Source organism: Carcharhinus amblyrhynchos, chromosome 16 (genome assembly GCF_965287045.1).
Source record: "Carcharhinus amblyrhynchos chromosome 16, sCarAmb.v2.hapA, whole genome shotgun sequence".
Classification (NCBI taxonomy): domain Eukaryota; kingdom Metazoa; phylum Chordata; class Chondrichthyes; order Carcharhiniformes; family Carcharhinidae; genus Carcharhinus; species Carcharhinus amblyrhynchos.
Window position 1 is genome coordinate 16,168,749 of NC_137339.1, and position 22,798 is coordinate 16,191,546.

The 22,798-nt window shown below is 40.9% G+C and overlaps 1 protein-coding gene across 2 annotated transcripts in view; it reads left to right on the top strand.

The window, feature by feature from the left end:
- Positions 1-19,179, top strand: part of slco4a1 (solute carrier organic anion transporter family, member 4A1) — a 130,294-nt gene extending 111,115 nt beyond the window's left edge. For both annotated transcript variants that reach the window (XM_080204759.1, XM_080204758.1), the window contains 6 exons: positions 19-214; positions 1,048-1,213; positions 3,906-4,078; positions 7,049-7,113; positions 8,042-8,190; positions 9,257-19,179. In XM_080204759.1, the coding sequence (XP_080060885.1) occupies positions 19-214; positions 1,048-1,213; positions 3,906-4,078; positions 7,049-7,113; positions 8,042-8,190; positions 9,257-9,406 (899 nt within the window). In that variant the 3' untranslated portion in view covers positions 9,407-19,179. The remainder of the gene's footprint in view (positions 1-18; positions 215-1,047; positions 1,214-3,905; positions 4,079-7,048; positions 7,114-8,041; positions 8,191-9,256) is intronic.
- The last annotated feature ends 3,619 nt before the right edge of the window (positions 19,180-22,798 follow it).

The window sequence follows — 22,798 nt, forward strand, 5'->3', positions numbered from 1 at the left end:
CGCTTTCCCCCATTCCAGGCTACCTTGTTGTCCCAGCAGGTGGAGGCGGCACTTTCCTCGGTGGATTTATCGTGAATAAATTAAAACTCCGTTGTGCCGGGATCATCAAGTTTTGTCTGATTTGCACAATCTTTGGTCTGATGGCCATTTTCATAGTCTGCATTCACTGCCCCAATATGCCTGTGACAGGCATCACTTCTACCTTCAATGGCAGGTATGCACACAAATCTGATTATAACATTCAATCATTCAGAAACTTTAATACTTTAGGCACATCATAGTTAATGCAAGATATTTTAACCAATGATCTGTAAGATTAGTTCATATAACAGCTGCAGAAATCAATATTTTACATGCAATGAAAAGGGACAATTAATGTACTTTGGATTCTGAGAAAATAGATGTGCTCCACACATGTTTCTGACTGAAGATCTAAACGAATTTTCTTTGCACGAGAACAAAAATTACTTCTCCATTTTGTTAAAATTTGCTTAAATAACTTGCCATTAACCAGGGTAGCACAGTGGTTAGCACTACTATCTCACAGCGCCAAAAACCCAGGTTCGATTCCCAGCTTGGGTCACTGTCTGTGCGGAGTCTGCAAGTGCTCCCTGTGTCTGCGTGGATGAATTTTCTTTGTTCAAAAATTACTTCTCCATTTTCTTATAATTTGCTCAGATATCTTCCCATTAACTTGTTCTTTGCATGTGTGATGAACTTTGTTTCTCATGTACTCTGTGTGTTTATCATAATCTCTGAATTCTTAAAAGAAGTAGCACCTTCTTGCAGGGTAGAAGCATCTTTCATATCTGTGTTTTTCAGATTTATTGATTATCAGGTAATTCTGTAACTTGCAAGAAAGCTTCCTTATTATTGTTGATCACAATGTTTACACTGCTTAAAAGTACAGGAGTATGGTAAAACCATGTTCTTTATGCTGTGGATGTGAAAGATGCATAAATATGCTGATTGTTTGATTTCCAGGTTTTCAGACTTTAGTGATGCAGTAATTGTGCTGACTGATGCTGAGACATTTGCTTTCCACAGTTATTATGATGGTGCAGTTAATGTTACTGCAGCTTGCAATGCGGAGTGTAACTGTTTAATGGAGATTTATAATCCAGTTTGCGGAGAGGATAAGTTAACGTACTACTCCCCCTGTCATGCTGGATGCACAGAATCCAATACAACACAGCTGGCCAACGGCAGAAAGGTAACTTCCCCAGTTGTACTTTGCATTTGCCTGTTACCCGTTTTGCAAGGGGCTGGAATTTTTTCTTCAAGTTAAGAAGTTACTTAAGTTATGAAGAGAGGCTGAATAGCCTTGGGTTGTAAACATTAGAGTGGAGAAGACTGAAGGGGCGACCTGATTGATGTTTACAGGATTATGAGGGACATGGACAGATTGGATGGGGAACAGCTGTTCCCTTTGGTTGACGGGTCAGTCACGAGAGGGCACAGGTTCAAGATGAGGAGCAGGAGGTTTTGGGGGGATGTGAGGAAAAGCTCCTTTGCCCAGACGGTGGTCTGGAATGTACTCCCTGGGAAGGTGGTAGAGGCAGATTGCCTCACATCCAGTAAAAAGTACCTGGATGAGCACTTGGCACATCACAACATTTAAGGCAATGGGCCAAGTGCTGGTAAATGGGAATAGTGGGAGTTCAGCTGTTACACGTGTGCAGGTACAGACTCGATGGGCCAAAGGGCCTCTTCTGCACGGTACGTATGATTCAGTGATTCTGACTAATTGATTTATTGCGCCTTTATGTGATTTATTAACCTTTCAACTGAAAGAACAAATGCTCCTTTCAACTATTTTTTGAAAATCACTTACACGATGAATAGATATTTTGTCAAACATCCATATGGAGAGAAAAGGAAGTTATTTTGACAAGCCGAACATGACCATTTTCATTAATTTTTGTTTTACCTTCATACATATTCAGTGTGCACCCAAGATGTTTGACCTCATTTTATTGTCGCCAATGTTCGAATGTAACCGGTGACAACTTTGTATCGGATGTAATGTGACCAATGCTAACAAGCTGTAAGAGTCAGCTGACCCAGTAAATCATGGAACCAATTACAGAATGATGTGATAGTCAGCTGACCAGCTGACTCACTATAAATAAGAACCTGTTGGGAATAGGGAACTTGAATTGACCCAGGGTGAGGCCCCAAGTTTAGAGTAATAAATTTTCTTTATTAAACCCTTTCTTTGATTTATAAGTTGGAGTAAGTTTTGTTATATTTTTATCGTCAGTTTTGAAGAGTTCCTTCCAAAGAAACAACCAAGATTTCTTTAGTTAATTATTATTACCTGTTGTGTAGTTCAGAGATGAAGTCAGGAAGTACTTCTTTACACATAGTGTACTGGAACTTCAGAACTTTCTCCTTCACGAAACTTGCCGATCCTAGGCTAGTTGAAAATTCAAAAGCTAATTTTCCTTGTAACTCGATCTTCTGACACTGGGGGCCACCTTCGACTGTTTCTACACCCAAATGCCAATAGCTGAGACAGCCCAGTGCTCTTTCCTCCCCAGTTTAACAAGTACCCGCTGTTTCCTTTCTTACAACCACTTTCCTCTGCACTTCCAGGCTTTTCCTTGAATACACCCTGCTTTCAATTTCCAAACAACTTTTTTGTTTGATGGCTTTCTGGCTTTCAAAGAAACAGCAGTGAGAGTAGGTCAGACAGAACATTTCCTCTTTCTGAATCTGTGTGAAATGTTACTTAATAACTGTCTAACCTAGGGGGAGGCAGTGGCCTAGTGGCACTATCGCTAGACTGTTAATCCAGAAATTTAACTAACGTTCTGGGGACCTGGTTTCAAATCCCGTCACGGCAGATGGTGGTATTTGAATTCAATAAAAAAAATCTGGAATTAAGAATCTACTGATGACCATGAAACCATTGTCAATTGTTGGAAAACCCATCTGGTTCATTAATGTCCTTTCGGGGAGGAATCCTTCCATTCTGACCTGGTCTGATCCACATGTGACTCCAGAGCCACAGCAATGTGGTTGACTTTCAACTGCCCTCAGGCATCTGGGGATGGGCAATAAACGCTGGCTAGCCAGTGACACCCCCACAAATGAATAAAAACAAATTCATGATTACAACTGTGGGAAAAATAATTTTTTCTCCTTTGTTCCTAAGTGACTATTCAAATACAACCTTACATTGGCATTGATCATATAGGGCTGAGATGGTTTACAGACTTATAATTCCATGCTTTATTAAATTATGCAAAGTGTTTCTGAGTGCACTGAGCCAGTGGAAATGATCATGAACTTAATAGATTGAAATCTTCTGAGTTTTGGAATAAATATTGGCTGGACTAGTCTCAACCTAGCGAAGACATGGATATGCATTATCTCTAGCTTCACATGAAAGAGAAAGTGTGCAATGTGTTTCTGCTTTTCTTTTATTTACTCATTTGATAGCACTGTTTAGCATTGCTGCTCACTGGTCCCAGGACCCGGGTTCAATTCCAGCTTTGGGTCACTGGCTGTGTGGAATCTACATGTTCTTTCCGTATCAGCGTGGCTTTCTCAGGATGCTCTGGTTTCCTCCCACAGTCCAAAGATGTGCAGGTTAGGTGGATTGGCCATGCTAAATTGCCCCTTAATGTCCAAAAGCAATTGAGGTGAATTAGTCATAGTAAATGTGCAGGGATAGGGCAGAGGGGCAGGCCTGGGTAAGATGCTCTCTCAGAGAGTTGGTGCAGACTTGATAGGCCAAATGACCGCCTTTTGCCCTGTTGGCATTCTACGGAGCGTCGCTAGCTGGGCTGGTTAGGCCATGAGAAGGTGATGGTGTGCTAATTCCTTGTACATGTCCATTCTGCTTTTCCAATCACATGATGATCTGAGACTTTGCACGATTCCTGTTTACTTACCAGATTTTCTACAACTGTCTCTGCGTTATGGAGAACCTTGAGTCTGAGAAGGGCACTGCAAAATCTGGAAAATGCAACTCCTCGTGTTCATTCATGCCACTTTTCCTGGTGTTCTTCTTTTTTGTGATTTTCTTCACATTTCTGAGCAGTATTCCAGCACTCACAGCAACTCTCAGGTAAGAATCAAACTGGTTACCAGGTGACCCATTATGTTCACTTTTTGTATCCCAGTATCACAAAAAATGCCACAGTGCAAATTCAATTTTAAAAAATCTGAACATCATGAAAGATGTTTTAATTTGATTATTGTACATTTGGTTCATACTGCTGCCTCATTGCGCCAGGGATCCGGGTTCAATTCCAGCACTGACTGACTGTGTGGAGTTTTCACGTTCTCCCTGTGTCTGCATGGGTTTCCTCCGGGTGCTCCAGTTTCCTTCCACAGTCTGAAGATGTACAGGTTCCGTGGTGGATTGGCTGTGCTAAGTTGCCCCTTAGTGTCCCCCAAGGTGTGTAGGTTAGGAGGATTAGCCATGGTAAGTGTCTGGGGTTATGGGGATAGGACGGGCCTGGTTAAGAGAGTCGGTGTAGACTCGATGGGCTGAATGGTCTGTTTGGCGGCTCTATGATTCAGTGGGCACAACCTTACCGGCCGTTCATGCCCCGATCCCACTGCAGCAAGGTTGGAGAATTTGGCGACCAGTCAAATCTCCATTTACTGTGGCGGGATGGGAAAATCCTGCCTGCGTGAACGGTGGTCAGATTCCGGCCTATGATTTCTGGTTTGGTTATCAACATTGTCAAATTAATAATTTATTTGACAGTAAACACAAAAATATACCTAAGCAGATGTGCTGTAAATTTAAATCGTTATTGACTTGGCTATGCCTTCCCAAAAGTTAGAAAAATAGCCAGTTGTTGCATTTGAGTAAAGGCTACCTAAAATATTCTCCAGGGCAGGCAGCACCAGTGCAGAGAATCTGTCAAATGAACATCTCCAGCACACAAAAAACAGAAAATTCTGGAAAATCTCAGCAAGCCTTGACAGCATCTGTGGAGAGAGAACAGAGCTGGATGACCCTTCACATTTTAGATTGATTGACCATGTCTGGGGGATTGATGGGATAAATATGGAGGGCTGCAGCGATAGGGCCTGGGTGGGAATACTGTCGGTGCAGGCTAGATGCATTGTAGGGATTCTATGATTTCCTGTTCCCATTTTTTGTTTATAATTCAGTTTTCTGGCATCTGGAATATATTTGCCTTTGGCGCCAGTTGCATATTTTGCATTAAACTGTACTGTAGGTTGGAATGGAATCAGCACTCCTGAACATTACCTTCTATGTGGCAGTTGGTTGCTAACCATTAAGAGAGTCACTCCTTCCCAACCTTACTAATCACTTCAGATGGTCTACACTATTAAAACACAGCGAAGCGACGAGAAGCACCAGCTTTTAAATGTGTTCCTATTAAATTTGGAGCTATCGAACAAACATTTGTTTGATTTCTTATTGTCATGTATTGGGATATAGTGAAAAGAGAATACGCCTGGGGTGCGTGGGTTCCTTAATTATCCTGGCTGCTTTTCCGAGGCAGCAGGAAGTGTAGACAGAGTCAGTGGGTGGGAGGCTGGTTCGCATAATGGACTGGGTTATGTTCACAACCGTTCATAGTTTCTTGCAATCTTGGGTCAAAGCAGGAGCCATACCAAGCTGTGATACATCCAGAAAGGATGCTTTCTGTGGTGTATCTGTAAAAACTAGTGAGTGTCATAGCGAACATGCTGAATTTCTTTAGCCTCTTGAGAAGGTAGAGGCATTGGTGGGCTCTCTTAACTATAATGTCAGTGTGGAGGGATCAGGGCATGTTATTGGTGATCTGGACAACTGGAAACTGGAATCTCTTAATCATTTCCAAATAGATACAAATAAAACATCAACTAGCATCTATATGATGCCTTTAACATCATAGCACATCTCAAGGTGCCTTATGGTACTATTTACAAATAAATTTGACCCTGAGTCACATAAGGAGATTGTAGAACAGATCAGCAAAAGCTTTGTGAAAAAGGTAAACAGTAATACCGGAAACCCCCAACCCCCATCCACATTTGGGATTCTCCAGTCCCGCTGCAGTGAACGGTGTTTTGGCTGAGCACCAAATTCTCCATTCTCACTGGCACTGGGGGAGGGGTGAATGAGATCAGAGAATCCGCCGCAAGATGTGCCTTAAATGAGGAAGGATAAGCAGAAACGCAGAAAGGATTAGAGAAGGAATTCCAGAATTTGAGGCTGAGGTGGCTGAAGGAATAATCCAACTACTGTGCCACTGTGCCACCCCACTGTTGGGACGGCACAGTGGCTATCACTGCTGCCTCAAAGCGCCAGCGACCTGGGTTCAGTTCCCGGCTTGGGTCACTGTCTGTGCGGAATCTGCACGTTCTCCCTGCGTCGGTGTGGGTTTCCTGTGGGTGCTCTGGTTCCCTCCCACAGTCTGGAAGATGTGCTGGTTAGGCTCATTGGCCATGCTAAATTCTCCCTCAGTGAAGCTGAACAGCCACTGTAGTGTGGCGATTAGGGGATTTTCACAGTAACTTCATTGCAGTGTTAATGCAAGCCTACTTGGGACACTAATTGAAAAATTTTAAAACCGAAGGTGCACAATAGGCCAGAATTGAAGGAGGCACAGAGATGTCACAGAGTTATGGGACTTAACAGGAATGGTTTTGAATGTTCAAATATGTTTGAGCTGTAAATATTAGAGAAACTTTCCACACTAATGTTGTTCAGTGCTCACCACGGAGCGTTTGTTTTCTCCCTAAATAATCTCCTATCAGTTGGATTGAGAATTTTTTTTAAAGTATTTTAAGTTTAAAAAAAAATCAGACAGTGACCTAACCAAAATTACTGAAGGGGTTGGAGGTTTGGAGGAAAATATGCCATGTGATAGGTCTGCATATCCCAGGTGGATTGGCCATGCTCAATTGTCCCTTAGCATCAGTGGAATTAGCAGGGTAAATACGTGGGGTTACCGGGATAGGGCCTGGGAGGGATTGCTGTTGGTGCAGACTCAATAGGCTAAATGGCCTCCTTTTGCACTGTGGGATTCTATGATAACCTCCATTTTTTAAATTTTAAATTAATTAGGTGTGTCCCTGATAGTCAGCGATCATTTGCACTTGGAATTCAATGGATCTTGGTCCGAACTTTGGGTAAGGATACCTCGTCCACTTTTAATAACATGTCTGTGCGCTTTTTATTTCTGCTCCAGTATAGATTGAATGGTAAATCAACAGCTTAGAGTCAAATGTTTCCTTGTTATTGTTCAACTGAGACACTAGCAATGTAAGTGTATTTGAATAATTGGAAGTCTTGAAGATTACATATTAAATGTAAACTGAATATTAATCATAGCATTTGAATAAACTTAATCTACAAATACAGCTGAACATGATTAACTTATGTCTTGCCCTTATTTTACCTTTCGGATCAAGAACATTATTTCAGAAAGCCCTAAACATTGGTTTTTCAGAATTACATGGCTGAATTACACAATTAATGGGTAACCATAATTGCTCGTGACATTAAAGGACTTCAATTAACTTCTAAGTGACTTATACCCTTTTTGATGTTTTTGTTTCCTAATCGTTTTAAAAATATATTTTTGAAGCAAGTGCAGGGCTAATTACAGAGCAGAGTAGCTGTGTGGAATATATGTTTGACCTTGTGCCTCAATGGTTTTACATTATTCAAAGCATTTGTGAACTTATTTCATTTTTTCTATTAACTTCAGATTATTAAGCACAGTGAGTTCACTAGATCTGCAACAATCATCAACTAGATAGGAACATAAATCTAACCCTTTTTGAGAATGCTAATGGTAAAATGGCATATTCAATAACGTAATGTCAAAGGGCCAAATCTTCCCAGCCGTTCCTGCTGGCGGGATCTTCCAATGGTGAGTCCCCCAGCGGACAATGCAGCATGCCATAGGCATCAGCGAGATTGGAAAACCTCGCCGCCAGCCCATGGTGAGCCGTTTCCACCACCGAATACATGCTCAGGGTGTTATCTCTCTCAGACAACTGTGAAAAATCTGCTTTTGTACTTCATCTCTATCCATTATGTACATTTCAACAGGTGGAATCCCAGGCCCAATTGCCTTTGGCTCGGTTATAGACATCTCTTGCTTGTTATGGCAGGATCAGTGCGGTGACAGGGGCTCGTGCTATATCTATCAAAATTCAGCCATGAGCAAGTACCTCTTGATTGCAGGAATAACATACAAGGTAATGTATATATGATAATTTACAGTCTGGAAAAAAACACCAAATGTATTAGAACACACTGGCATCGATCATCATTTGCTATTTGCACCCATTTGTCACCTATCGCGCTGTGACAAGGAACAGGGGAGTGTGGGCCTAATTGGATCTTTCTTTCAAATTGCTGACACAAACATGATGGTTCTTCTCTGTACCATATCACTATGATTATGTGACTCATTGAAGCTTTTAGCATAGAATATTAATCTGGATTTTAACATTTCGAAAAAAGTTATATTTTACAATCCCAGCAGCACAGAATGGAGGATTGAATAGCTAACTAGGCGACCTGTGTCCAAAATGTCTTTATTCTTTCAATGAGATCTTGGCATCACTGGCAAGGCCAGAACTTGTTGCCCATCCCTAAACTTTTTTAAAAAAGCATTTTATTCCTTTCTCAGAGTTACAGAGCCAATGCAAAGGGAAGACGGGGCAAGCCCCGAATCCATCTCCTTGCTTGCTCCAAAAAACAGTTCAAATTCAGGTTGAATCTAATCCATTGCCCCCCACAAAGGAGACATCAAGATCCAAGCTGACAAGAATAAGCTTGATCCAATGCTTGATCATAGCCAAAAGTCCCATCCTTAATCACCTTTGAACTGAGTGATTTACCAGGCCATTTCAGAAGGCAGCTAAGAGTCAACCACATTGTCATGGATCTGGTTATGTATGGGTCAAACTAGATAAGGGTGGTAGATTTCCTTCCCTTAAGGGCTTTAGTGGATCCAGGAGGGGTTTGCAAAAATCAATGATAGTTTCATGGTCACCATTATCGAGACCAGCTTTCCATTTAACTTTCACCAGCTTTGAACCCATGATCCACGAACATTCAACCTTTGGATTACTGGCCAGGTGACATTACCACCACACCACCACAAATTTGAGGCAGTGGGCCTGAATAATTGAGAAAATGGATCATTAACCAGTCATCTGAATAAATGTAGTTACCATTGCCGTCTTACATGTTTCCCGATAGCCAAAACACAACCAAAGAAATCAATGAGGACTATGTTGTTTTTCTCTGTTTCAGGTACTGGGGATACTGTTCTTTTTTATAGCCTTATGGCTGTACAAGCCACCAACATCAGCACTGAATAGTTCAAGCCTGGACAATGGGGAGTCAGAGCTACCATCAAAGGAAATGCCGGAAATGATAGCAAACCATTCAATTGCAACATAGTTATTGAACACCACTCAAACTACATCCCACATCGTCCATGAATGAAGATGCCTGCCATTCTACATTATTGCATGTCACCCATCATTCATCTAAGAATAAGGAGCCAGCCTGAGAAATATCTAGATGACAAAGTTCCGCTTACATCTCAGCAGAGCTGGACCTTTGGGGAATCCTGTCTTTTTACAGACTCACAACGAATTAAACGCGGGCGAAGGGTGTAAGTGTGAAGTGTAAAAAATGCCTCATGAGCATGAAGAAAGCACGTGGTCCAGCTACAAGCCATTCTATTACTGCACAAGAATCTGAAATAAGTACTAGCCATTGTAGTGCACTGCCTCCAACTGAGGCCTCCAAGAAAGCCTGAACGAGATTGAAAATTGGAATGTTTCTCCACATCTCTAACCCATACAGCCGTACTTAAGTTATTTTCCTTTGACAAATGTTTTAAACAGCCTTTCTCCTCTGTTTATTTAAAATACTTGCTCCTGGGCAAGCTCCTTTTTTTCAGACAAAGTATCAATTAGATGCTGAGTTGTAAATCGCCAAAATACATGTATATGTATATATGTAATATATTTGATGATAGTGGGTTTATCATTGCTATCAATGATAGGAGCAGTTGTTTTTGGTATCTAGACTTTTAAAGCCTAAGAATAAAATATATTTTCTTTTTTTTTAAATCCCTGTTTACTAGAGCCTTGTATCTTACTCTGTTCATGGTGTAGCTCAAATATGAAGGCTCCAGTCAATCTGTGTGTGAACCTGGCACAGGCCCCCGACTCTTGTGGCTGCCCCTAGTCAATTTTGTAAAATGTATTCCTTTTGCACGATCATTTAAATTTTAGAGGCATAAATAAAACAGAGAGGACGTTCGCTAAACCATGAACTTGGAAATTACAAATGCTAAAAAAAAGCCGTCAATTTTCTATTGGATGAGTTGCATATTGATCATGGTTGGGCAGTTCACAGCACTGCTACCCACAAAGACTCAAAATTTATCTTCAAAGGGAGAATAATGCATTCAAATATTTGAATGGAACTTTTATAAAGTTACGCGGCGCAGCCTGTATAGTTTTCCAAGGTGCAATAGCATGGATAGCCGCATACTGAGGGCGGAATTCTCCCATTGTTTCTCCTGGAAGGTTCAGTGGCGGGAGGTAGGGTGGTTGGAGAGCTTTCATTGATGCCTGCCGTGGTGGATTAGGAAACCCAATGGAGAACAGCGGGAACTCGATTTGCAACCCGCTAATGGGATGCAGATGAAGGGCTAACCAGAATCTTCTATGCCCGATTCTCCGTGATGCCAGTGGGAAAACATGCCAGTGGAAAACATTCTGGAACAAGTCATGCCAATGTCGGGACTCATTTTAACAACGCCTCCACATTTGAGGATGGAAACCGTCGACAACTCTGGACCCTGGAACACCACAGTAGCATCTACAAGTGGATCTTCCAGATTCAGTGTGATTGAGGAGGTCCATCTTCCACCAGAGTGTTCCTGGAAATCCATCTACTTTCTCAGGAGGTCCACCTTCCGACCTCAAGAGAGTTCCCAGAGATCTGTCATCATTTTCAGGAGGTTTAGAATATGGCGCCCAGTTACAACGACTACTCACCATCCGATCCGCTTTGCCACGCAATATGGAGCATGACATCCAGTAGCATAATTAATGAGGCCGCTGCTGGAAAAATATGACACAATTTTCCGCCAGCCTCCGCACTAGTTCCTGCTTTTGCCATGTGACAAATCCCTAGATGGGAGAATTCCACCCTCGGTATTTGTTGATCTGTTGTTGCAAGTGATGAGAGGTGGATCAGGGAAGTTGAAAGCAACAAGTATTATGCAGGGTCTATATAAATATTGTTGTACTGGATTGATACCTGGCAGCAATCTAAACGGTGTGAGAAATATCAGTTCCACATGAAAGCAATTTCTTTTTGTAAAGCTGTGGTGACTATTGACAATTTGCACTAGAATCTATTGGAGAGCCATATATTATGTGAATTTTAAAAGTTGGCTGTTGTGTTTTGTGATTGGAAGGACAGTGAGGGATTCAATGTCATATGCACTATTTAGTATTAGTTGTCATAAATAGACACAACAAAGAATGACCTTTTTCATATTACTGGCACTAAAATGCTGCTGAGATACCAGTGCACAATCACTCAAAATGTACAACTGTTTAAAATAAATGGGAGAAAGTCACTACAAAACATGGGGCGAAATGGTGGCACAGTGGTTAGCACTGGTGCCTCTCAGCTCCAGGGACCCGGGTTTGATTCCCGGCTTGGGTCACTGTCTGTGTGGAGTTTGCATATTCTCCCTGTGTCTGTGTGGATTTCCTCCCGGTACTCCAGTTTCCTCTCACAGTCCAAAGATGCGTGGGTTAGGTTGATGGGCTGTGCTAAATTGCCCCTTAATATCCCGGGGTGCATAAGTTAGAGGGATTAGTAGGGTAAATATGTGGGATTGCGGGGATAGGGCCTGGGTGGGATTATTGGCAGTGCAAACACGATAGGCCGAATAGCCTCCTTCTGCACTGTAGGCACTCTATGAAACTAACAGGAGACATTAGTGTCTGCACAGCTGTGTCCCAAGGCATGACCTCAGTGTCATTGCACTCATCAGGAAAAGAAATTTGGCTCACTTAAGCCTCGAGGCGCAATTTGCCATTCATAACATAATCAAATTTTTTTGTATTTGTGATCAGAGTTACCTAATTTCAGTAAATATTTTGTATGTTTCAGAATAAATAAGCTTTATGTGATTGTACCTCTTACATAATTTTTGAAAAGCCACGCATTCCAAAGGCACAATTAAGTCAATGCAGTGGTGAAGTTTAGTATATTTTATCAGCCAACAATTAATGTCCATTGTAGTTTTAATGTCACATTGTTCAATATTCTAAAGGATATTGAATTTTCAAAACAATATCTGAATTGGGATCAATAGGCTGTTCCCTTTCTTTTAATTACTATGGATTCCATGATGAAGCTAGCTGATGTCAGCATGTAAATATCTTAAGGTTGACACATGCAAACCATTCAGCTTCTTATTTGATTGATCATAAAAGGTATTTTTAGCAAATCGTCGTGGCTACCTTCAGTTTTTTGATCTCCAAATATTTACATTTTTCACTATGTACATTTCCCATTTCCTAAGTAAGAACCTGGACTACAGTCTGTGGGTTCAAGGTTCTTATCTGGAACTAGTAGCATCAGGGAGATACGTTGCTACCTAGTGCAGGGATTGCCAATTAATGCCTCTTTCCAGTGCCTTGAAACAAGGTTCCTAAGACTTAGGGGTTCTTCAATGGCAGCAGTCCAATCGGAAGAAGAAGCCTCCAGGTTGATCACTGACAGAAATTTGTACGTGTCCAGCACAGATAACTTGGCTCAATGTGAGATCAGGTTTTCAGGTTGACAATCTATTGGAAAGACATAGCCTTTACACCTTTGACAGAATGTGGAGCTAGTTGCATTGATTGTTCAAATTGTTGTGACAAAATTTCTATGTGGGATCCTAGTTAGTTAAACCACCACATTAGTAAAACTGTATAAATGAGAGCAAAATGGTCTTCATTTGTGGGTGCAGTGGTTATTACTGCTGCCTCATGGCACCAGGGACTCAGGTTCAATTCTGTCCTTGGGTCACTGTCTGAGTGGAGTTTGCACAACCTTCCTGTGTCTGCATGGGTTTCCTCAGGGTGCTCCAGTTTCCTCCCACACTCTAAAGATGTGCGGATTAAGTTGATTGGCCATGCTAAATTGGTCCCTAGTGTCAAGGAATTAACAGGATAAACAGGGTAACAGGGGTTATGGGGATAGGGTCTGGTTGGGATTGTTGTCGGTGCAGGATCGATGGGCCGAGTGGCTTCCTACTGCACTGTAGGGATTCTATGATTTGCACCAACAGAGAAGTAGCATTCAAGTATCTGCTTGTCACTGTCTGACCTTACAGTAAGGGAGCGGTCTTCTTTTGAATTTAATAGCTAAGTAGCCTTACCCTTAACTCAAAAAGTGTGTTCAGTTATCTAATCATTTAATAAATTCTCCACTTTGTTCAATTCAGATTATTGGATATCTGAAAAGTAATTGTGGTGCATGAATTACGTAGTGTGGTGTCAAACTGATGTTAAAACTATTTTGGGGTCCTGGATCTCTGCAGCATTTTGTGCACTGCAGCGGAACTTCTCGACATATTGAAAAAAAAATGGGGGTTCCTGAACACTCCAGCAAAACATTTAGGATGGAATTTTCCAGTTGCACTCGCCCCAAAGCTGGAAAATCCCACCCAAGGTCAACAGACCTTTGCACGGTCTGTATCTCCGCCTGCTACGATTCCTGTGGCAGGCGGGACAGGAAAATTCCACCCTTAAAATGTTACAGTTGGGAACTTGGGCAGACTCATGCACAGAGCCCTTCTGTCGCTGTGCTCCAATTTAAAGTCAATCAGAATCAACTATGTGCTGTCGAATACAAATAGAAACACTACTGATCTGAATTTGACCTCATAAGCACAGCATTCGCTCGTCCCAAAACCGTAAAATCCTGCCCGAGGTCATCAGACCTTTTCATAGTCTGGCTTTTCCTATTTCCGAGCAACCTGAAGTTAGTTCTCCCAACTATAAATGTGTGATCGATAAGCGTAAAATGATTTTTTTTAATATATATTTTGGAATCCAATTACTGCCTAAAGGGGATTTGGCCATATTTCAGTTTCTGAAGAATGAATAGCACAGTGTGATATAAGCTAATATCCTTTTGATCTGTCAAAACATGTCAAAAAACTCAAAAATGTAATCAAACCAAATACTCCAGATGCTGGAAATCTGAAATAAAAGCAAAAAAGTGCTGGATCAACTCAGCAAGTCAGGCAGCATCTATGGAGGGAAACGGAGTTAACATTTCAGAACTGAATGATCCTTCTCTAGATCTTTAGATCCGAAATGTAGGGAGGAACTTTACAGCCTCGCTCGTCCCGAAACTGTAAAATCCTGCCTCAGGTCAACGGACCTTTCCATGGTCCACTCCTCGCCCACTCAGATTCCCCTGGTGGGCGGGACAGTAAAATTCCGCCTGTTGACAACTTCTTGCCCCAGATACAGCCAGGCCTGCTCCGTTTATTTATCTCACAATGTAGTCTAGTAATCATTTTGACAATGGTAGCAAATAAAGGTTCTATGAAATGTATGACAAACTTAACAACAATTTTAATTATTGGTATTTATCTTCTTAGGAGCTAATTTCTTTGCTAATATTGTCGCTTCTTTCGATCTTATTGCAAAGAATTAGGAATAATATGGAGTGTTTTAAAATACCCATTCTGGCTCATTACAAATTTTATAACTATATTTTACAAGTTTATACTTTTTCACTATACAGCTGGGAAAATACACTAATGTAAAGCAGAGGTTTTTGTTTGCAATTCAGTACGTTACTACAAGAAAGGCACCAATCTTCATAAGAGGTGTCTCCATTCATTTGGCAGTGTTGAAAAATTAATTTGCATTATTTCACTCAATTGAACATGACTTAAAACAGCACCATTAAGATTTGTCCTATAACTATTAATCAATATGGTTAAATTTAATGAGATTAGGGATGTAAAAGACTGATTTTTTAAAAAAAATCACAATTAAATATGGGATGTGATCTTACCTGCCGTTCACATCACGCTCCCACTGCGGCGATGTCGGAGAATTTAGTGGCCAGCCAAATCTCCCTTCACTGCGAGAAAATCCCATCGGCGTGAACGGTGATAAGATTCCAGCCAAGAGCTTTAAAAGAAGGATGGGCGATTTGAGCAGAATTCTGGTGGCATGCAATGACTGGAGAGGCCCAAGGAATATTTTAAATTGGTCTTCTGACCACATTATGATAATTATGATAATCCTGGCGCCCCGTAGGTCTCAATTTTCGGGCACCCAATGCAGCTTGGCAGTTGGAGCCTAGCCAATTTTATCCAGTGCTGAGCTCCCGTGTTAGTTCAGGCAAAAAGCTGTCTGGTTCCTCAAAATAGCACAAGTCAAGATCCATTGAATCCAAAGGAATTTAGCAACCCGAGTCACAAATGGAAAGAAAAGTTTCATTTTAATACTGAGATGAGGCCTCTGTACATTTCAGGTGATCGCCAAGGCGGCACAGTAGTACAGTGGTTAGCAGTGCTGCCTCACAGTGCCAGGGACCTGGGCTCAAATCCCGGCTTGAGTCACTATCTGTGTGGAGTTTACACATTTTGGCCATGTCTGCATGGGTTTCCTCTGGATGGTCTGGTTTCCTCCCACAATCCAAAGACGTGCTGGTTAGTTTAGACAGATTGACCATGCCAAATTGCCCATTAGTGACAGGGAGGTCAGCAAGGTAAATATGTGGCGTTCCGGGGATATGGACTGGGTGGGATTGTTGTCAGTGCATGCTCAAAGGGCTGAACGGCCTCCTTCTGCACTGTAGGGATTCTATGATTCTATAAATTTAGTAATGGTCCACGTGGTCATGCAGATCCTTGCCTTGGTAAATTGATTATTACTAACATCTGTCTTTCAAATTTAAAGTGGACACGTTTATAATGTAATATATTTCCCGCAGTGTAATGGTGCTGGATCATTAATTGCTACATGCCATGGAAAATTTACAGTAGATTTGTGCAACTATGCACTATTGCTGATTGGTCTTCATTGCTGTGAAAAAGTTGAAATGTCTATGTTTAATTGTAATCACTTAGAATTGTGTCAGCATTGAAAGACATAATACAAAACTCTGTAATGCATTAATGCACAGAAGTGATGCGCTCAGAGAGATTAAAGTAGTAAATATCTACTAATATTAATTCAAAACTGGAGCAGTATTTATTGGAACCTTCATTTGCATTTCTTATAGAAAGAAAATCCTTTCTCACTTATTTTATGTTGACTTTGACTCGTGTTCCCTGATTGGTAAGCTACTGAAGTTGTAATTCTGACCTTGGTTACTGAAGGCTGTAACCGCTGACTGTTGTCAATCAGCAGTTAGCAATCAAAGCTGTTCATTTCAAAAGGTTTCAGTGAGCCTTAAGAATTGAACTGGAGATCGACCTTACCTGACTTTCAAGGCACACTCCCACTGCAACAAAATTGAAGAGTTTGGCAACCAGCCAAAACTCTGTTCACTGCAGCAGGATGGGAAAATCCTGCCAACGTGAATGATGATAAGATTCCGGCCCGTGACATTTTTCACTCATGTGTTCCCAGCCTCAAGAGGAAATTGGACTAGTGGCATGTAAAGTGAACAAAATGATGCTAGACTAAGGTTTTTGACTTGTGATATTGGCCTTTCCCTCACATCATCAGTAAATTGGCTTAATAAGGTCATGCTGAAATTAGCCAAAGCTTGGAATAATCTAAAATTACCTATAACATGCTATTAATGGGAAACTATAATCCACTGGCTATAAAGCCACATGTATCACTCCTTTGAGTATTTTGGATATTTGCTTACCTCGTAAACTATTGCAGAACTACAGCAAAAAATTAAAACATTTGTATTGTGCAGAGGGGATTTGAAACAGATTGAAGTTTTTTCTCCCCAAGAGCGCACATTAAATCAATGTTTTATGGGACTTTATTTATAATTTTAATCATTTTTAAAATATATGGCAAAGATTATTAAGGAAAACTAACTTTTACTGAAAGCATATTCTGCTTCTAACTTTTATACAAGAAAATGTACCTTTTATGGATAGCTGTTTTTTTCTGTTGAAGTGTCTGAAAATTAAATTCATGTTTTGTATACAATTGAAATGGTTTGTGCGAGAAAGTGTTTGTATATGAAAAATGCATTTAGACAAAACAGAATGTTAATATAATTTTGTACCACTACATAGGTAGTGTTTGACTATTTATTACATTGCATAAATTATATTCATAAGTTTTGATGGTAAAGCGTGTGTCCTGCTGAATTAGTGTTCACACTAATGGTAATGCAACCCATTATAATTTACTGAATATTAGTTAACTGCTATAAATGTACTTGCTGAATTATATTGAAATGTACTACCAACTAAAGCTAAATGATGTTAGTAAAGTTATAGGCATTTGTATCAATTGCACCTTTTCAATTGTATTTTCATAATTTGAGTTCTGTTTCATTGACCCAGATTTCAATATCAGCAATGGCACTCACTGTTGATGTTGAAGAAAGCTACCCACAGGTTTCTGTTGATCTGTATTTCCCTTTTCCCATTGTCATTTTAAACCTGTCCTCAAGCCAAGGAGCTGTTCAAGCATCCAATGACAATGCCATCACATAGAGTCGTTAACCAATTGCATTGAATTATTCTAACAGAAAGCAAGTCAGGAAGTTAAAAGCTACTGAATGTTTTGCTTTATATTTTACAATGCACACATGAGATTAAGCTAAGAGCTAAAATATCATAATTTTTGATAAAGTTTTTTAAAAATCATGGACGTCGTAACCATAATAGAGAGAATTCCAAAAGTTTTTAAAAATTTATGAATTTAGTAACCATATTAGAGAAAATTTCCATACTAGGAATATAAAATTACTCTTTCAGAGCTAATGAGGGGATTGAACAATAATTATGAACTTTATGCATTGCTAGAAGTCCAGTTATGCCTCGTTCAATGTAGTATAACCTTTTCAAGGATATTTACAGCAAGAATAGTTGCATAAAAGTGGAAGCCTTTACCATTTCAGTGATTTCTACTTGATTGCAGTCTCGGGAGGGGTGAGGGAGGGAAATCTTGAACAGCATCTCCTTTGGAGAAGTGTCAAATCACTGAAAACAACTTCTGGATTCATGTTGCTCACCAGAAGTCACTGTGCTTTTCAGAGGAGAACAGTGAGTGTTGGCAGTTTTGTCATTAATACTGCAGTGTCGAGGCTATTGCGAGCAACCCTTAGCAGAAATGAGATTTGGATAAGTAAGAGTATGGCACGTTTCATTTCTACATACATCTTGTGGGTCAGTCACCTAGAAAGTTATCTTTTTATTTTATATGTTATATATACATAACTATAGATAACATTTAGCTTTGTTTTTAACCTGGTACATGTCAATACATTCAATATTCAATATCTTCAGTTTCTTTCTCTCCCTCCCCTCTCTCTTTCTCTTCCCTTTGCTGCCCTTCGATACAGTAGAAGGGAGCAGCTTCTGAATATGTTGCTGCTCGTAATCATATCACAAATGTGTAATGAACAAAGAACAATAAATTGCAATTGTGTATACAGCCCTGAATTGTCATGTTAGCCCAAAATGAACCCAAGTTCCCCCCGTACACATTCTTGATTATCTATTATTATGTTATGGCTAAGATAGTTGCAGCTGGCTTCACAACAAAGATGTGCGGATGCAATAGCACAATTAATGTTACTGGAGTCGAATAAAAGGAGCAATCGCACATCCTGATGTATGAATATCCAGGATAGCTTATCATTTTCAGAGAAGAAGCATTTTGTAAACCTATTGCAGAGTCGTGTGAGTATTTTTCATGATGCTACCAATGAAGGTTTGATCATGTAGCGAAACAAAACATGTTGCTAATCAGCTGTGCACTCAGATGATGTACTCCCCTATAGTGAAGTGTTTTCCTTCAGGATGATTTGATTTATAATTGTGCTTTTATACAAATGGAAGGTGGAGTGTCTAAAATGAGAAGTGGGTGTTAAATGAGCTTTAAATGGACGTGTTTACAAGTGGAATGCAAGTATGTTGTAACTGTCAATGTAAAATATTGTTCACATTTTCTGTACAAAGATATTTGAATAAAAAACTTGGGTTTCAAATTCTAACTGTGTAATTTATTAGAAGAGATATGCCCCGGGAAATGAGTCTCCTTTACTTACAGTGATTTAATCATTCGCTGCACTCATACAGTGTTGAGTTGCTCTGCATTTTCTTTTGCCTTTTCCTTTCTTGTGCTGTATATCTTAAGCCAGAAAACCAGGATAGAGATGAGTGGCGCTGCAGATATTTCAGCAGCCCCAGGGATCGTGCTGTTGTATGATTAGACAGATCATTGACTAGCAGCCATCTGGAGGCACTTGCAATCTGTCTGCTCACTTTGTATCAGTTTGTTCTTTGCTGTGCTCAGGTATGCTTGTTGACATGGCAAAACACAACAATCCAATTATAGGTCTGTGGGAACATTAGTTTTACAGAAATCTGGGGAAGTAGATTTCTATCATTGTCGCTACGCTGCCTGATATTGGGACTGCATTGGTGACTGCACCACTGCAGCATTTCCAATGCATTTTAAGCTGATTTATCATCCTAGGTTTACCCAGGAGAGATCTTTGTTTAATGTTGACATGGTTGTGTTAAGGACCGATCAGAAACTTCAAGGTAATTTATGAAGTTAGCCTAGACCCTAACTTTTACATTTGATTTTGGCATTAGGGTAAGCCTAAGGTGTTTGACTCCAGGTACGATTCAAGTGACCTGCTTGGAAGATTGGTGGGCAGGACCAGGATTGCCTCTCAATACCTGTGTCCAGTGCAGCATCAGGGTGTGGGTCGTGAGCCCACACATAATTCTACTACCCTTGCCAGCTCCAGTGCAGAGATGGGCATTTCAGATCCCTGACATGTTGATGGAGTCAGACCAGATTTCGGTGATGTGGCTCATGGTTCCTCAGAGAAGCCATGGGAGGAACCTAGACTCAGAAACCAAAAACTCTTATCAGGCAACCATCCTGACTTGGAAATATACCACCGTTCCTTCACTGTCACAGATAAAAGTGCTGGAACTACCCCCCTAACAGCACTGTGGGTGTACCTACACCGTAAGGACTGCAGCAGTTCAGAAAGTTGGCTCACCACCATCTTCTGAAGGGCAATTAGTGATGGGCAATAAACGCTGGCCCAGCCAGCGATGCCTACATCTCATTCATGAACAAATTCAACATCTGCTTTAAAGACAGTTGACATCTTTATGAGAAGTTGAAAGAGTCAGTTATCTGGCAGCTGCCCCAGCCAAAGATAGTTGAATAGCTGGCTAGACATCTGTTTGCCAGATGGCCACATTATAAATGCTTGACCAAGCTCCAAGAATGATTGAGGGAGTCAGCCTTGTGAAAATATTAATATGTGCAGGACAGTGTTTCCCAAACTTTTATATGTCATGGCACACCCCAATACCATCAAAACAATTTGGGGCATGCATCCTATTTTCCCTGAACTACCCTCTAGAAAAAGAGCTTTTGGGGCAATTTTGAGCCACGTTCTCCTAAGTCCATTTCAATTAGTGTCTGTGCTTTGCAGCACATTCTCTAATTGGGGGCTGTTTATTTTCTTAATTTACTTGGTTCCTGTTTCACACCTCTGTCTTCTTCCCTTGCTGGGAACTTCATTTTTAACTTCGTTCTGTCCTGTCTCTCCTGTTGTGCTTTTCACCTCTGTCTCTCTCGCTTCTCCTGGGGTTTTTGCGCCCTTTCTGAGATTTTGCATTGCGTGGGCGCATGGGGACTTTGTCTTTGGCTCCAAGTCCCGTTCATCGGGCTCATGGGCCTCAGCAGCAGAAAAACCCTAAACAGCGGATGTGAGGTTCTGTCCTGGACGGTGAGTAAGGTTCATCAGGTCTTGCAGATGCTGACCACAGAGCTGACGATGAAGGTTACTCTTACTTTAATTACATGAACGTTTAATGATTTTGAATCTGTTTTCATGGCACACTTGTTGGGCCCTCATGGCATATGGGAGCCATTGGTGTAGGAGGCACAACTAGAACATTGTTGGTAACATCTGTGATGATACTATGACTATACTATGACTTCAACAAACGTATTTTAGTCACGTTCGTTGTGCAGGATCTATTCTATGCACTCTGGGCTATTTTGTCTAGATCCAACAGCACTGCATTCTTACTGCAAAAACACAATTGATCTTAATTACTGCCATATTTGTTTTAATCTGAACCAATACAGGATTATGTTGTTTTGTTTTCTCCCTGGGATATTGCAGAGTAGGGATTGATTGACAGGTAAGGTCAATGAAGTTGAAGTTGAGTGCCTTAGATTACAGGAAGCTCTAGATGAGGTGGTCAAACGGGTGGATAAGTGGCAAATGGAACTTAACCCTGAAAAGTGAGAGGTGATACACTTTGGAAGGAGTAAGTTGAAAAGGAAGTACACTGTGAAAGGTCTGACACTGGGAAGTTCTGAAGAACAAAAGAACCTTGGGGTATTTGTCCATAGAGCTCTGAAGTGGAAAGGCAGGTTAATAGTGTGGTGAAAAAGGCATATGGCACACTCACCTTCATCAGTCAGGATATTGATTGCAAAAGCAGAGAGGGCATGATGGAGTTGTATAGAACTTTGGTGAGGCCAAAACTGGAGTACTGTGTGCATGTCTGGTCGCCACATTATAGGAGGGGTGTGAACGAACTGGAGTGGGTGCAGAGAAGATTCACCAGGATACAGCCTGGGATGGAACATTAAAGTTATAAAGAGAGGTTGGATAGGCTTGAGTTGTTTTCTCTGGAGTAGAGAAGACTGAGGGACAACCTGATCGAAGTGTATAACATTATGAGGGGCAAGGACAGGGTGGATTGGGAGCAGCTGTTCCCCTTAGTTGAAGGGGCAGTTACGAGGGGACACAAGTTAAAAGTGAGGGGTGGGTGGTTTAAGGGAGATTTGACAAAAAGTCTTTTTATGTAGAAGGCGACAGTGGTGTGGAATGCATTGCCTGGGAGAGTGGTGGAGGCGGGATGCCTCATGACCTTTAAAAAGTACCTGGATGAGTACTTGGCATGCCATAACATTCAAGGCTATGGGCCAAATGCTGGCAAGTGGGGATTAGGTGAGCAGGTGAGGGCCTTTCATGTGTCGGCGCAGTCTCGATGGGCCAAAGGGTCTCTTCTGCACTGTAATATTCTGTGACTCTGACTAAGTACAGCCAGAGAACTCAAGGCAGTCTGCTATTTGGGATCCTCAGAGAGAGATTACTTTCTCTGTATTTCTTGCTCTGCTTGAAGTGGAAACTAGAACCTGCCAAGAAATAGGTCTCTCTGTCCATGGGATTTTACTGTTTGGGGGTGGAGCTTTCTCTGGAAATTTCTGCATGAGAATTAGAAGACAAATATCTGTCTTGAACACTCTCCAGAAGTGTGAAAAGGCCAAAAATCTAGTACCCACGTAAGATCTTTGGTTTCTGTACTAACTGGTTCGAAAGCAAAGATTTATGTCAATACGGGGTTAATGCTAAATTGGAACAATAGTGATCGCTAGCTGTTAAGAATTAGACCTTGTCAAATGTAAATATTTTAACTAGTAAAAGCAATGCCAATTCTTTTTGTTATATTCTAACTGTGTTCTTAAATAAAGCTTGTTTTGATGAAAATTTCCTGGTGGGTCACTTGAGTCACACCTGGAGTAAAACATCTTATACTCACCA